Source organism: Mastomys coucha, unplaced genomic scaffold (genome assembly GCF_008632895.1).
Source record: "Mastomys coucha isolate ucsf_1 unplaced genomic scaffold, UCSF_Mcou_1 pScaffold18, whole genome shotgun sequence".
Classification (NCBI taxonomy): domain Eukaryota; kingdom Metazoa; phylum Chordata; class Mammalia; order Rodentia; family Muridae; genus Mastomys; species Mastomys coucha.
The window spans coordinates 67,523,796-67,540,694 of record NW_022196900.1 but is presented as its reverse complement, the minus strand read 5'-3'; the positions used below and the strand labels follow the sequence as shown (position 1 = coordinate 67,540,694).

At 43.2% G+C, this 16,899-nt stretch overlaps 1 protein-coding gene across 2 annotated transcripts in view; it reads left to right on the top strand.

The window, feature by feature from the left end:
* Nucleotides 1–16,899, top strand: part of Zyg11a (zyg-11 family member A, cell cycle regulator) — a 37,736-nt gene that overhangs the window by 3,148 nt on the left and 17,689 nt on the right. For both annotated transcript variants that reach the window (XM_031378120.1, XM_031378121.1), the window contains exons 2-4: nt 5,527–5,692; nt 9,091–9,842; nt 12,697–12,837. In XM_031378120.1, the coding sequence (XP_031233980.1) occupies nt 5,527–5,692; nt 9,091–9,842; nt 12,697–12,837 (1,059 nt within the window). The remainder of the gene's footprint in view (nt 1–5,526; nt 5,693–9,090; nt 9,843–12,696; nt 12,838–16,899) is intronic.

The window sequence follows — 16,899 nt, the reverse complement described above, 5'->3', positions numbered from 1 at the left end:
TTTTTTTTTTTAAGTTATTTGTCCTTGTCTTATGTGTTCTAGACTGTCCTCTAGCTCCCTATGTAGCTGAGGGTGACCTTGAATTTCTGATGATTCTGCCTCTATATCACTAGTGGTGAGATTATAGGTTTGGACCTGTAAATTTTTTGTGGATTCTTTGTAATGTGTGTGCCTTGGACACATTTGAGGAGGTCAGATGACCATTTGGAGTCTGTTCTGTTCTGCCATATGTATTGAACTCAGTGTTTCAGCTTGGAAGCGAGGGTCTTTACCAGCTGATTGTCTCACCAGCCCAAGAACGCAGGTTCTATGTTATTATATATATATATACACACACGCACACACACACACATATATATATATATATATACATATGGCTCAAATATTACCTCTCTTGGTTCACTCAAAATTTTTTTAATTTTTACTTATTTCTCTTTTGTGTGCATTGATGTTTTGCCTGCATGTATGTGTGCATGGGGTTATTTGATTCCCTGGAACTAGAGTTACAGACAGTTGTGAGCTGCCTATGGGTGCTGGGAATTAAGCCTGGGTTCTCAGGAAGAGAAGCCAGTGTTCTTAACTGTTAAGCTATCTCTATGGTTTGCTCAGATTTAAAAAGCATATTGTAGAGATTGGAGAGATGGTTCAGTGATTTAGAGCAGTAGACTCAGGTTCAGTGCCCAGCACTCACATGTGTCAGTATTGACTCTAGTTCTAAGGGATCCAGTGCTTGCTTTCTGGTCCCATCACACATGGCACATACATATATGCAGGTAAAGCACACATATATATAGTAGTACTTTTAAAGAAGCATATATATTCTGTTATTGGTTACAAAAATCTACAGATGGTAAAGTGGTATTAGTTTTGGGCTTGGGAAATGGCTCAGAGGTTAAGTGTGCACACTGTTCTTACTCATGTCTTGAGTTTGGTTCTTAGCCATCTATGTTGAGTGACTCATAACTGCCTGTAACTTCAGCTCCAGGGGGTTCTGACACTTCTGACCTCTGAATACCTGCATTTGTGTGCATGTAGCCACATACAGGCACACACTCATACACAAATCTTTTAAGTTAGTATTTATTAGGTATGGTTGTGCACATGTATAATTCCAGCAGAAGCAGGAGAATCATTGCAGGGTCAAACCAACTTGGTCTACACAGTAAGTTGCAAGGCAGCTTGCCTTCTGTCTCAGTTTCTCAGGTATAATTATAGGTTATATCACCAGCCGTGGCTTTATCCCCTTGCCCCATCCATGTCTTCCTTTATTTCTTTTTTTTTTCCTCCAAAGATTTATTTATTATTATATCTAAGTACCCTGTAGCTGTCTTCAGACTCACCAGAAGAGGGCGTCAGATCTCATTATGGATGGTTGTGAGCCACCATGTGGTTGCTGGGATTTGAACTCAGGTCCTTCGGAAGAGCAGTCAGTGTTCTTAACTGCTGAGCCATCTCTCCAGCCCTCCTTTATTTATTTATTTCCCTCTATTCCTCCCCCCCTTATTTATTTTTTATTTCAAATGTTTTCCCCTTTCCAGGTCTCCCCTTCAGAAACACCCTATGCCATCCCCCATCTCCTCTCCCCCTGCCTCTTAGAGGGTTCTTCTCCACCCACCCACTTCCATCTTCCCATCCTGGCATTCCCCTATGTTGGAGCATCGAACAACTTCAGGCCCAAGGGCCTCTCCTCCCACTAATGTCCAACAAGGCCATCCTCTGCCTTATATGTGGCCAGCCCCATGGGTCCCTCCATGTGTATTCTTTGGTTGATGATCCAGTCCCTGATAGTTCGGGGGGGTGGGGGGGGGAGTGGGGGGAATCTGACCTGTTGGCTATGTTGCTCCCTCCATGGGGCTGCAAACCCCCTCATCTCCTTCAGTCCCTTCTCCAGCTCCTCCATTGGGGGACCCCCCCCCCCCACTCAGTCCAATGGTTGGCTGCAAGCATCCACCTGCCTGTGTTTTTGTCAGGCTCTGGCAGAGCCTCCCCAGAGACAGCCGCATCAGGCTTCCATCAGCAGGCACTTCCTGTCATCCACAATAGCAGCTAGGTTTGGTGGCTGTATATGGGATGGATCCCCAGGTGAGGCCATCTGTGGATGCCCTGCTTTCTTCCTCTTTCTTGCTCTTCCTTCCTTCCTTCCTTCCTTCCTTCCTTCCTTCCTTCCTTCCTTCCTCTCTCTCTCTTTCTCTCTCTCTCTCTTTCTTTCTTTCTCTCTCTCTTTCTTTCTTTCTTTCTTTCATTTTCTTTTTAAGACAGGGTCTCATTGTATAACCCTGGCTGTCCTAGAACTCACTGTGTAGACCGGCAGAACTCTGCACCTCAAGTGGCAGGATTAAAGGCAAGTACTGCTATGTCCAGCTTATCTTTTTTTCTTTCCCCACTTCATCTTGCTGACCCTCCTACCTTATTTGCTGAAACAGAGTCCACATTGGAGCCAATTAAAGAGACAAATTAATAGTGAAAAGTAAAAACAAACAAACAAACAAACAAAAAAACTCCTTTAGTATGACTGTATTGGGAAGAGTGGCAAAAAGACCCAGTGGCACCCCTGAGTATACATCCCCAGTTTATCTTCAGAGTGTCAAATGTGAATTTTAGGTTATAAGTAGAAGGCTGGAGCTATACATCACAAGAAGAGGCAAGATGTGGTTCTACCTGTCACGGACCTTTCATTGTCTCTGTTCTAGCCTGTTCCAAAAGATAGTGTAGTAAATGGAAGTGGTTGTTAACAGAAGGCAGGTTTCCCCCTATGGCCCCAGGCTTCAGCCTTTCTCTTCCCTGAGGGTGATGCTAGGTTAAACTGCAATTTCTTGCCATGTATCCTTTCAGTAGTCCACTGGCCAAAGCAAGGGACAGAATTTCTCTTTAGAATGTACTCATTCCTACTGTGTGGGTTGCTTCTATCTCTAAACCCACATCTTGTTTCTGGTAGATGAGCTAGGCACTCTCAGGATCTGCTTGTGAGTAAGGTTGTTTGTGTCTTTTGTTGTTTTGTTTGTTTTGTGTTTTTGAAAGAGGGTTTCTCTTTGTAGTTCTGCCTGTCCTAGAACTCACTCTGTAGACCAGGTTGGCCTTGAACTCACAGACATCCTCCTGCCTCTGCTTCTGAGTGCTGAGATTCCACTGTCCAGCGAGTGAGTTTTCTATAACAGCTTAGTGGGGTTTGAAGGTGTATGTAGTACGAATTTTTGTTTTGTTATACAGGCCTACCTTGACCGGCTGTAAGGCAAGCAGTTCTCCCTCAGCTTCTCTCTCGCATCTTAGACCGTGAGATGGCTACCTACAGGGACTTTGTGTTTTGTTTTGTTTTTTCTTTGAACTTAATTTAATTCATGTATATGTTTTACATGCATGTATGTTAAGTGAACTGTGTGTGTGCCTGGTATCAAAGGGAGCCAGAAAAGGGTGGGGAAGGCTCTGGAACTGGAATTAAGAAAGAGTTGTAAGCTGCCATGTGGGTGCTGGGAATCTGAAATTGCTTCCTCTGAAAGAACAGCTCTTAAGAGTCAAGCACCTGCCTCATGAACATTGAAATTACAGTCAATTTTTACTTCTAATATACAAAAAACATGAAAGAGGTAAGTGTTGAGTATTGAACCTAGAAAAAGTCCATTTTATTTTATTTTATTTTATTTGGTTTTTGAGACAAGGTTTCTCTGTGTAACCCTGGCTGTCCTAGAACTCACTCTGTAGACCAGGCTGGCCTCAAACTCAGAAATCTGCCTGCTTCTGCCTCCCAAGTGCTGGGATTAAAGGCGTGTGCCACCACTGCCTGGCAAAAAAAGTTCATTTTAAAAGACTTATTCTTATTTTTTGTCTTTGAGTGTTTTGCCTGCCTGTATGTATGGGCACCATGCCTGCAGTGCCCACAAAGGTCAGAAGAAGGTATTGCATCCTCTGGAACTGTTAAAAACCTCTGGGAGCTGGGAGCTGCAGTGTGGGTGTTGGGATCCAAAACCTGGTCCTTTGCAGGAGCAGCTCTCTTAACTGTTTCCAGCCCCAGTAGTCTAGTTTTTCATAAATAAAAGGGTTTACCTAAGGTCAGAAGTTGGAGAGCTGAAGCTGTAAGGCTTGAAAACAATGTATCGTGGGCTGGGGATGTATGACATGAGCTGGTGGCTCCTGCTTTTCGTCTCAGCTTTGGGAAGTGGATGTAAGAGAATTACAAATTCAAGGTCATCTTCGACTACATAATGAACCTGATGTACTGCAGGAGGCATTGCCCAGAACGACAAAAACCCAGTAAATATGTAGAAGTGGATTGTTTTCTAACATTTGGGAAGCTGAGATAGTGGGACTTCAAGTTGGAGGTCAGACGGGGCTATTAGAGAGACCCTATTTGTAAGTCAGTAAATAAATAAAATTATCTTTGAACTGATCCTCTGCCTCTACCTGCTGCTGCCCCTTTCCTCCTAAATGCTGGGTTCACAGGTGTGCACTACTGTGCCAACCAATTAAAAAAATCATCTTTTTAGAAGAAATTATTTATTTCAGTTACTTTGTGGGTGCAGGTGTGTGGAGGTAAGAGGCCAGCTCCTAAGGGGTAGTCAGTTCTTTCTTGCTGTCTTGTTCATCCAGGGAACTGAACATGGGTTGTGCGGCCTGAGAAAAAGTAACTGAACCATATTGCTAACCCCAAAGTGTTTGTGACTGTAGTCAAGTTATTCAGGAGGCTGAGGTAGGCGGATTGCCTGAGCTCAGGTTTCAGGTCATCTCTTAATTTAGACCCCATTTCAAAATGCTAAACAATATATAAATAAGTGAATATGTCTGACATAGTGGCTCAAGTTTGTAATCCCAGTACTTGGACAGATGAGGCAAGAGATTTGCTGAGAGTCTGAGGCCAGCCTGAGCTACACTGGGTTGGGGTTGTTTTTCTAGGACCTTGTGGTACATGGAGTTACTTATATGGGGGAAGCACATGCAGAGGTGGGAGTGCAGAGGTCAGAGGATAACTAGGGGGAGGGGATCACTGTATAGGTCCTAGTCATCAAACTCAGGCTGTCGGGCTTGGCAGCAAGCATAAGCACTGAGAATTCTAAAACTGTGAACTTTAAAATCTGTCTCAGCACTATCTCATAGGTTCTGGTAAGCTGTGCATTTGACTTCAGAAATAATAGTATTAAAATATTATTATTTCTTTTTACTACTGTTGAGGCAGGCTCTTGCTACCTATACCTGGTTGGCCTAGAACTCACTTTGAAGGACAGGTTGGTCTTAAACTCAGAGATCTGCCTGCTCTGCTTTCCAAGGGCTAGGTAGGATTAAAGCTGTACCCTGTCATGTCTGGCTGATTGTTTTGTTGTTGTTCTTTAATTTAGTATGTGCGGTATGGAGTGTGTGGAGGGCAAAGGGCACTTTTGGAGATTGGTTCTTCTCAAAGATAAACTCAGACCATCAGGCTTGGCAGTAAAGCGAGCACCTTTGCCTGCTGAGTCATCTTGCTGACCATGGTCACTTTTACGTTGAATGTTTGCAGATGAATTCTAACAGCTTTTTTCTTTTCCTCTTTTGATGGCTTAGGAGGAGGCTTCACCCTACTCTTTGGTCAACCTCTGTCTGGATGTCTTAATCGCTGAACTGGACAAATGGTGTTCTAAAAGACCCGATGGAACGTTGTGTCTTCCAGAGCATTGGTATTTCCCTCATGAAATAGCTGATAAATTCCTTGAGAGGATGGCTTCGCAAGGTACTAAATGTTCTCTAAAGTGTAGTCTTAAAGTGCTTTACTTTTCTTTTTTTTTGTTGTTTTTTTTTTTTTGTTTTGTTTTTATGACCCACTGAGATATCAGTGAGGGGTAATTTACAGGAGTGTGGGTTAGCCGTGGCTGTACTATTTAAGACAACACCCCAATACCTGCCGCCCCTCCCCCCATGCACATCAGCCATTAATTACATACCATCCTCATGGAGGATGGGCTCTTGTCATTCCCTTCCTCCTCTGACAGATTGTTGACAGGCTCTTGTGCTGAATTGGCCACTGAGTAAAGAATACAGTGTCTGGCTGGGCGGTGGTGGCACACGCCTTTTATCCCAGCACTTGGGTGGGAGGCAGAGGCAGGCAGATTTCTGAGTTTGAGGTCAGCCTGGTCTACAGAGTGAGTTCCAGGACAGCCAAAGCTACACAGAGAAACCCTGTCTCAAAAAAACAAACAAACAAACAAAAAGAAAAAAGAGAGAAAGAAAGAAAGAATACAGTGTCTGTATTATAGAGGAAAAAAGTGTTCCTCAGCTGCCAGTCCCTCCTCTGGCTTTTGACATTCTTTCCCTCCCTCTCTTCTGCATCGTTCTATGAGCTTTGGAATGGGCAATAGAGAATACCCCCTTAGCGCTCAGCGTATGGATGCCTGTGTGTATGCCTGCAGAGGACATCAGATGATCTGTTCGATCATCTCCTTCCTTAGCTCCCTGAGACATAGTCTCTTACTAAGCCTGGAACTATGCTGATAGCCAGGCAACGCCTGGCAGCCCCATCTCCACCATCACGCAGCACTGGGGTGATGGGTATGTTTGGTCATGCTGGGCTTTTTACTTGAGTTCTGGAGATTTGAACTCAGGTTTTCACGTTTGCATAGCAGATGCGGTGCTCTTACACACTAAGCCCTGTTGTTCCCCCAACTCCAACAGTCAGCTCTTCTTCGCCCTTGACCAGGCATATGTCTGCAGCTAAGCTAACAGCAGTACTGATCTATGGACAAAAACCATATTTACAAGTTAGTTTCACAGCATCTCATGTCCAGTTAGCAAACAACAGCTGTATCTTCCCTACTACACGCATAGCCTTTACCTCCCCAGCTTTTGACCAAACTTACAGTACCAGACATGAATTCCTTCCCTCTTGTGGCATGGACTTCTAATCCAATCCAGTGGAGCTGTAGCTTAATTCTATAGCAGACTGGCCACTGCGGTAGCAATGGCCAGGTCTTACTTGGCACCTCAGTAGTGTAGTATGCGCATTCCACAGCTGAGTAAGACTTGATGAAAGTTCTCCCCCAGTAGAGGGATCCTTGTGTCTCAAGACATGTACTGCTACACAAGCCTATTTTCTTTGAAAGGAAGATTTTCATTTTTTATGTGCATGAATGTTTTTCCTGCATGTACATATATACATTATGTGTATGCTTGGTGCTCAAGAAGGTCAGGTAAAGGCATCAGATTCCTGGAATTGGAGTTACAGGTGTTTTTGAGCTTCCATGTGGATGCTGGGAACTGAACCTAGGTCTCTTGCAAGAGCAGCAAGTGCCATCATCTTTCCAGCCCTTATTTCATTTTTTTGAGACAAGGTCTTATCCCTTCAACCCCAGCATGCAAGTAAGCAAGAGGTTGCCTCAGCCTCTTGACTAGTTGAGACTGTAGCCTGCATCACCATGCCTGAATCTGGTTATTTTAGAGAGTTCTGGAGGGGCTGAGTATCCCTCGTGCTTACTTATGGCTGGGGACATTTTGGATTTGGAAAAACAGTTGAACATCTTTAATGTGAAAATCTGAAATGCTCCAAACTGCAAAGCGTTTTCAGTGTCTTATTTCCAACTAAAGTTAGTCTAATTACTTACTGTCCCAAAATTGTTTTGTTTGTTTTTTTTTTGTCTTGGACAGGGTTTCATGATCCTCCCTGAGGCTGACCTCAAACTCACACAAACCACTATACACACACACACACACACACACACACCCCACACATGCTATATACACACACATACATACACACCACACACACACACACACACGCTATACACACACATACATACACACCACACATACACACACACCACACACAGATACACACACATACATACATACCACACACACACACAACTTCTCTAGAGCACATCACTCTCACCAGTCTCAATTTTATCATTCGTATGTTCTTACTTCGAGTATATACTATTTTAATCATCTACCGGTGTGCCCTTCTAGATTGAGGTCCTTGTGGGGTCTGATATGCCTGTTGCTTAGGATGGAATCTCATATATAGGCAGTGCTTTGTAACTCTTTGCTAAATGGCGCTTAGTACAGCCTCTTTGTTTTACAAATGAAGAAAATGAAGTCTTCCAGGGTTGGAGGGATGGCTCAGCAGTTAAGAACACTTGTTGCTGGTGCAGAGGATCCAGCTTACATAGTGCCTTACAACTATGTGTAATATCAGTTCCAAGGGACTGGATGTCCTCTTCTGACCTCCATGGGCACCAGTCACAAACATGATGGGTGCCCATAGACACATGAGGGCAAAAACATGCATATAAATAAAATAAGTCAATCTGAAATTTTTTTTTTTAGTATTTTGATTTTTTTAGATTTATTTATTCATTTCATGTATATGAATGCTCTATCTGCATGTACACATGCATACCAGAAGATGGCATCAGATCCTATTATAGATGGTTGTGAGCCATATGTGGTTGCTGGGAGTTGATCACAGTGCCTCTGGAAGAACTGCTAGTGCTCTGAACCGCTGAGCCATTTCTCCAACCCCAATCTTAAAAATTTTTTTAAAAAGAAAATGAAGGCCCAACTGATTAGTAATTAGCTCGTTAAGTCATCCTGTATTTTGATTTAAAGTGATCAGAACAGAAAAAGCCAGGTACAGTGGCACACACCTTTAATCCAAGCACTGAGGAGGCAGAGACAGAGCTCTGAGTTTGAGGCCAGCCTGGTCTACATAGTGAGTTCAAGGACAGCTATAGCTATATTGTGAAATCCCCTCCCCCAAAATGATTATAATGGAGTTGTTTACTTATAGTTTGTCTACCTGTTTGGTTTTGTGTTTTGTTTTTGCAAACAGGGTTGGTGTAGGAGAGTCTGAGTTCTGAAGTACTACCTTCCACAAGTAGACCTTGGGCAAGACAGACTCTTGAAAGGTCCGTGTCCTCATCTAACAGTGCTAAGTAGTTCCCCTGTAGAGTTAGTGCAGAAAATGAATGAGAGAGATAAGCTAGTGGAGGGTTTAGAACAGCCTCTGCACGGTCAGCAGGAACCATGGTTAGAATATATTCTAGTGGCATCTGCCCTCCTCAGTCACTGCTGTGTCACCTTCAGGAAAGGCAGGAGATCTGGTCGTCATTGAAAGTGGTTCTGCTTTTCTTACAGGCAAGCTGACTGACAGGGCAGCAAGCATTTTCCAAGGCAAGCAGATGAACCTGAAGCTGATAAATATTCAGAGAGTTAAACTTTCTGCAGCAGCCTTCACAGCAGCCTTCTGCCATCACAAGCTCATTGAAGTGGACGCCGCCTTGGTAGATGCTGAGCTTCTAGCCCCAGACATCATCCACGCTCTCCAGAGCAGTTCCTGGATCCAGAAAAACCTTCGGTGTCTTATGCTAGACTCAGCCATAGTCCCTCCGAACTCAAGACTACTGGCCTTGAGTCAGTTCACTGGCCTTCACACTTTAAGCGTTGCCAATGTGTCCTTTTGCAATGAAGACCTAGTTAGTGTTTCTCAGTTACCGAACCTGGAAAGCTTGGATATCTCTAATACTCTGGTCACCAACATCTCTGCACTCCTCTCCTGTAAGAACCGGCTCAGATCTCTCACGATGCACTATCTGAAGTGCCTGGCCATGAAGAAACCACAAATTCTTGCAGTTATCAGACAACTGAAATGCCTGCTTCACCTTGATATTTCTAATCATACGCAGCTCAGAACAGGCCTGGCTTTTTATCTGTTAAAACAGAAGAACATCCTGCCCAACCTCATATCCCTGGATGTTTCAGGGGGCATCAACATCACTGATCAAGCTGTGGAGTCCTTCCTGCAGCACCGGCCTGCCATGCGATTTGTGGGACTCTTGTTCACAGATGCTGGCTATTCGGATTTCTTTATGGCAAAGCAAGGCTTAAAGGTCTGTCCTAACATATAGTTTGTTTCATTAGCATTATAGATTCTTGTACATTAGACTCAATATTGGGGTCATGGTGGGGGTACTTGTATAAAATCCTCCACAGGAATGGCGGAGATGAGGGGTAGCCCCTTTGTGGGGGACCCCCAAACCTGCAGGGTTTTATTAATTGCCCTTAAATCTTGTAGAAGTCTCCATCCCTCTGAGCTCTTTTTTATAGAGAACACAATGGTGTTCCAGACTGCAGGAAGGGAGAACGTAGTGAAGGTGGACTTGTACTTTTACTAACAGTGTGAGTACTTCTAGTTTCACCCTTGATAGAGGCTACTATTCAATCCAGGTAGGCTCGTTGGGCAGCCAGTCGAGGCAGGGAGTGTTATATTTAACAGCATCCATTAGAATTGGAGTAACCGGGGGGTGGGGTGGGGTGGGGTTTAAGTTTTTATGAGTATAATTATTACAGGTATAATCATTTACCTTATTGCAGTTTTCTTTTGGCTGACGAGTGAGAGTAAGTTCAGGGCCTCCGGGGTACCTTTTCCTAGAAGATTGGTGGCAATGTAGAAATGGCATTATAAATTCTAGGTATAGATATAAGACACATAGTCAAGGTATTTTATTTACAAGCTGTAAGCCTAGATTGGGCAGGTCTGAGTTCTTCTAACTGACATCCCAGTCATGTGTCCCTTGTTTGCTGTTTCTCCTAGTCACGTGCTCATGGTCCATCGCCTCTCATAGCAGCTTCCTCTTCCCTCCCTGTGCTTTCTTCTTTCTCCTCTCTTCACTACCTTCAACCCCAGCCAGGTAACAGAAAACCTGCCTACCTCTTTCTGTTACCCAATCACAGGCTTTAGCCGTTTATTGACCAATTAACTTGGGGAACAAAGTTCATACAGCAAAAGCTGGTGTCCTCATTACCAGACCTTGGTAGCCATTATTTAGCATTTGGATACATGGCACCAAACCAACCCCCTGTAGCCCTGTTGGCCTCAAGGCGGCACATCAGGCCTGGGCATCCATCAGGGTCCTCCCCATGATAAGCTACCTTGAGTGCCTATAATCTGAGGCCTGAGAATTAGTTCCCAGAAGCAAACTCAGGTCACCAGTCCTTCATTTTTTTTTGGCAGTTGACAGAGTTCCCTTCTTCTTCTTTTTTTTTTTTAAATATGTAAGTACACTGTAGCTGTCTTCAGACACTTTTTCTTCTTGCTCCAGAGCCCCGCTTGCTTGCTGTAGCTTTCTTCGGCCAACCCAGAAGATCTCGTTATGAATGGTTGTGAGCCATCATGTGGTTGCTGGGATTTGAACTCAGGACCTTCTGAAGACCAGTTAGCACTCTGAACCGTTGAGCCATCTCTCCAGTGCCCCAGAGTTCCTTTTTCAAAAGCGCTTCCTTAGCTGAACACAAACTAGAGTGTGTAAGGCTGAGGCAGGTGGATTATACTTTTGAAATCAGTTTGGGGTATATGTTAAAACTCTGTTTCAACAAAAGCATTTTCTTGTCAGTTTAGTAGAGTCCTGATAATAATGATGTTAGTGGTGGAGGCAGGAGAGATGTTTTGTATGATCCTTATTCTCCTATCCCCTGGTTTTTTTGTTCTTTACCACCCAGGTATGTTAAAAACTTGATCATGCCTAGTTAAAAGAAAAAAAAAAATCCTGGCTTGGAAAACCGGCTCAGTGCTTAAGAGCTTAAGAGCACTGGCTCTCTTTCTAGGGGTCCTGAGTTCAATTCCCATCAACCACATGGTGGCTCACAACCATCTGTAATGGGATCTGTTGCCCTCTTCTGGTGTGTCTGAAGACAGCTACAATGTACTTATAGACATAAATAAATAAAATCTTGAAAAAACAATTCTCGTTAGCTAGGTAGTGGTAGTGCACTTGGGAGGCAGAGGCAGGTAGATCTCTTAGTTTGAGGCTAGCTTGGTCTATAGAATGAGTTCCAGGATGTCAGGGCTGTATAGAGAAAACTCAAAAAAACAAGACTAAACAAAAATTCCTTGTTGATTTTGTTTTGGAGAGAGGCTGTAGTAGAGGATGTAGTAGGAGAAGGTGTGATTGAAAATCGGGAGAGCTCCGTTAGCTATAGGCTGCTCGAATGGACCAGGTGGTGGTGGCACACACCTTTAATCCCAGCACTTGGGAGGCCGAGGCAGGCAGATTTCTGAGTTTGAGGCCAGCCTGGTCTACAGAGTGAGTTCCAGGACAGCCAGGGCTATACAGAGAAACTCTGTCTCAAAAAAACCAAAACCAAACCAAAACAAAAAAACCCATATTATCCTGTATTAACAAGGAAGAGTTGTAGCATGTGAGAGTGGAGTTAAACACTGAGAGTCCCCCGTGCCTTCTAGACTTACCTATGTGAGTACTTAGCCTGATAGGTCTCCATCATGATTGTTGATTTGCACATTGCTTATTTGTTTGCATTAGGCACTGTACTCTGGGCTTCACACTTGCTAGGCAAGCGGCTTACCACTAATGCAAATCTCCAAACCACAGCCGGTTGAGGTTTTGTGGGGTTTGATTTTTTTTTTTTTTTGACAGGGTTGCTCATATAGGACCTGGCTGTCATCAAATTTGGTGAAACAGTTCTCTTACCTCTGCCTCCCAAGTGCTGGGATTCCAGGCACACGCCACCCAGTTACTGTCTTAACTGGACTATAGTTGCAGGGAGATCCCACATCAGTGCCTGCTTGCTTTGTTACTGTACTGAGCTGCACCTTTCACTCATTGGATAAATTTGTGAGATTTGGGGGGAGGGAGGGTCGAAGAACACAGGACTTGTTTTGAATGCTGACAGGCCCCAGACACTGTGTGAGGAGGTGAACATACTGTGTAACTCCATGTTTTTTAGGTTGCCGGAGGAGCCAACTTGAGTCAGATTTCTGAAGCGCTGAGTCGGTACAGGAACAGGTTGTGTTTTATGAAGGAAGCTCTCTACAGGCTCTTCACAGAGACACTTTCCCTGCGTGTCGTCATGCCTGCCATGCTAAAGGTACCTTAGATTTTACCATATCTTATTTGGGCCATTGGAAGTTGTTTACCAGCCAGTCATGGTGGCCCACAGCTTTCATTCTAGAGGCAGCTAAAGAACGCATCAGTCTGAGTTCAGGCCAGCCTGGTCTACATATTGATTCCAGGTCAGCTAGTGCTACATAGTGAGTTTTGTCGCAAAAGACAAAAAAAGTTGTTTATTGAACACTACAGTAATTCATTGTGTTTTTATTTTATTTATTTATTTATTTATTTATTTATTTATTTATTTATTTTAGACAGGGTTTCTCTGTGTAGCCCTGGCTGTCCTAGAACTTACTCTGTAGACCAGGCTGGCCTTGAACTCAGAAATCCGCCTGCTTCTGCCTCTCAAGTGCTGGGATTAAAGGCATGCGCCACCACTGCCCAGCTTGTTTTTATTTTTGAGGCAGTTTCTCAGTATAGTCCCAGCTGATCTTATTCCTTATTAATAGTGGGATGAGCCAGGTGGTGGTGGCGCGTACCTTTAATCCCAGCTCTTGGGAGGCAGAGGCAGGCGGATTTCTGAGTTCGAGGCCAGCCTGGTCTACAGAGTGAGTTCCAGGACAGCCAGGGCTATGCAGAGAAACCGTGTCTCGAAAAACCAAAAACCAAAAAAACAAAACAAACAAACAAAAAAAAAGTGGGCTGAGCATATTTATCAAGATAGGATAGTGAGACAAAAATATATGGGAAATAGAACAAAAGAAAGAGTAATACTAGAGAATACGAAATTTAGTTGTTCAGTCTTGGTCTGAGCACCTGAGTCTGTATGAGATCAATTCCTTTTTTCTTTTTTTTTCTTCTTTCTTTCTTTTTTAAGTCAGGGCCTCAATATATAGCCCTGGCTGTCTTGGAACTCACTATGTAGACCAGGCTAACTCCAACACACAGATCCACCTGTTTCTGACTACCGAGTGCTGTTTCACCCTATTTCTAAATCAACTTTGATTCCAAATGTTTATCATTTGGTTTAAGGAAGGCAGGTGATAGGAGCATTGTTACCATTCCAGTGTTATATTTTCTACTTTTTAAATTCTCCTCATCCTGTCCTTTTTGTCCATCTTGTGGTTGTTTTGTTTTTTAAATTTTTATTTATTTATTTATTTATTTATTTTACTTTCCTTTCCTGCCTCCATTTCTTGTGCTTTGTAAGTGCAGTCTTCCATATTGCCTGCCACCCCGCACTTCCACGGGCCCCCTTCATTTGTACCTCTCCTCTGCTGCTTTGTTCAGTTTCATGTCTGGCATTCCTCAGTGTTAACTCAGGATTTATTCTAAGGGGTTAAACATAATCTGATTCACTGTAGAACATGCCTGAGTCCTAGCTCTTAGAAGACTGAGGCAGGAGGATTGCTGAACTTAAGGTCAACCTACCTCCATAATGAGACTCCTATCTCGAAATATCCCCCAAATGACATGATGTTTGTGTGTGGCAATGCTTGTCACAGTAGCTTGGGAGATGTTTAGGAAATGTAGTTCATGTTACAGATGAGAAATAAAGGTCCAGAGTCATCCAGGTAGTTAATGGCTACATTTGGACTTGAAACAATTGCGACAACTCCTGAATGTCCTACAGAATAAGTGCTAGGAATAGGAAAAGTCTGATGTTAGTCTAATGAAGCAAATAACTTGTACCAACCACAGTAGACTGAAGAATTGTTAATGGTGTTGCATGTAACCACAATCTTTTCCATCTGCATCCCAGTACCCAAATAATTACTCAGAGGCCTTAAGCTAGGCTTGCTCCCCGACTACCTCCTAACTCAATTATTCCATTTATTCTACTCTATGTCTACCCCATGGTTGGTTGCGTCTTCTCGGTTTCATGTCTGACTTCTTCCATCTGATGACTTTTGATTCCCTGTGGTGAATCTTTCCGAGCCTATTTCCCATCATTCCTCTCTCTCTCTCTCTGATGGATGTCCCACCTTCTTTATTTTTTTCTTTTTTAAGATTTACTTATTTATTTTATGTATATAAGTACACACTGTAGCTGTACAGATAGTTGTGAGCCTTCATCTGGTTGTTGGGAATTGACTTTTAGGACCTCTGCTTGCTCCAGTAGACCCCATTCACTCAGTCCCTGCTCACTCTAGCCCAAAGATTGATTTATTATCATAAGTAAGTATACTGTAGCTGTCTTCAGACATACTAGAAGAGGGCATCAGATCTCATTGTGGGTGGTTGTGAGCCACCATGTGATTGCTAGGATTTGAACTTAGGACCTCTGGAAGAGCAGTCAGAGCTCTTACCCACTGAGCCATCTCTCCAGCCCCCCCCTTCTAATCCTACCTCAGATTATTTTTATTGACAGGTAATGCTTCCACACAGTACACAAGAGATTATCCCTACATCTCCTCCTTGTAGTCCAATAAAAGGCTTTCTCTAACATCAATAAATGATACACAATTAAGAGCAATTAGGAAAACTATCGAGTAAGAATTACATTCATAATGTCCAGTCCATGTGTATTTGGGAACCTTGGAGAAAGTATTCTGGTATCTATCCTATCTTGGTGAGTCCAAAGTTTTGCACCTAAATTATTTTCTATCATAACATACATTACCAACCTAAAATATCTTAGACCTTAGAACATTTTCTTAAATCCTAAACAACTTAAGCTTAAATTTGAGACTATAATACCATCAGAGACCTGAGAGGGATAAATATTACCTGAGCAAACAGGAAGTGCAAAGCAAACTGCTTCCAAAAGTATAGAAAAGACAGGTTGCCGGGTACCTGGACTGTCACCCAGGTTTCTCTGTGGTTGGAGCATCATCTTTGGCATATATCTGAAAAACTTTCCTCTGAAGCAGGAATGGTGAAGGACTTGCCTACCTTGTCCTTGCAAAGCTCACCTGTGTCCTGCTTGTCCACAACTTGGACAGCATGCTGCCTGCAGTTAGGACAAGGATAGGTTTTTGCCTGGTGGCAGCTTGCCACGTTTGAAGCAAACTCCATATGCTCATCATCATCTTTGAAGTAGAGTAGAAGCAGACATGTCTCACTGTCATGAAAAGCCTTTTATTAATAAAAACATTTTAAAGATTTATTTATTTATTTTACACATATGAGTACACACTATAGCTGTACAGATAGTTGTGAGCCTTCATCTGGTTGTTGGGAATTGACTTTAGGACCTCTGCTCACTCTGGTTGGCCCTGCTTGCTCCAGCCCAAAGATTTATTCATTTACTTTTTTATTTACTTTTATTTATATGAGTACACGGTAGCTGTCTTCAGACACACACCAGAAGAGGGCATCAGATCCCATTACAGATGGTTGTGAGGTACCATGTAGTTGCTAGGAATTAAACTCAGGACTTTTGGAAGAGCAGTCAGTGCTCTTAACCGCTGAGCCATCTCACCAGCCCCAAAGATTTATTCATTATTATAAATAAGTACACTGGACGGGCGGTGGTGGTGCACACCTTTAATCCCAGCACTTGGGAGGCAGAGGCAGGCGGATTTCTGAGTTTGAGGCCAGCCTGTTCTACAGAGTGAGTTCCAGGACAGCCAGGGCTACACAGAGAAACCCTGTCTCAAAAAAAACCAATAAATAAATAAATAAATAAATAAATAAACTGCAGCTGTCTTCAGATGCACCAGAAGAGGGCGTCAGATCTCATTACGGGTGGTTGTGAGCCAACATTTGGTTGCTGGGATTTAAACTCAGGACCTTTGGAAGAGCAGTCAGTGTTTTTACCTGCTGAGCCATTTCCCTAGCCCTCTAATAAAGACATTTTAAAATGTCATATTGTGTAGATCTCAGAGGTTTTTGAAGATCATCTGTCTCACCATAGTACATCTGAATAGGCAAATACTGCTTGTTTCTAGCTATCTACTATCTGTTCAACCTTGAAAACATTTACAGGAAGCTAGATAAACCTTATTTTTTATTAACTAAACTAGTAGCTAGCATGACTCTACGTTTGGTTAACTTCTAACTTGAGCCGTGCAGTGGTGGTGCACACCTTTAATCCCAGCACTTGGGAGGCCGAGGCAGGCGGATTTCTGAGTTTGAGGCCAGCCTGGTCTACAGA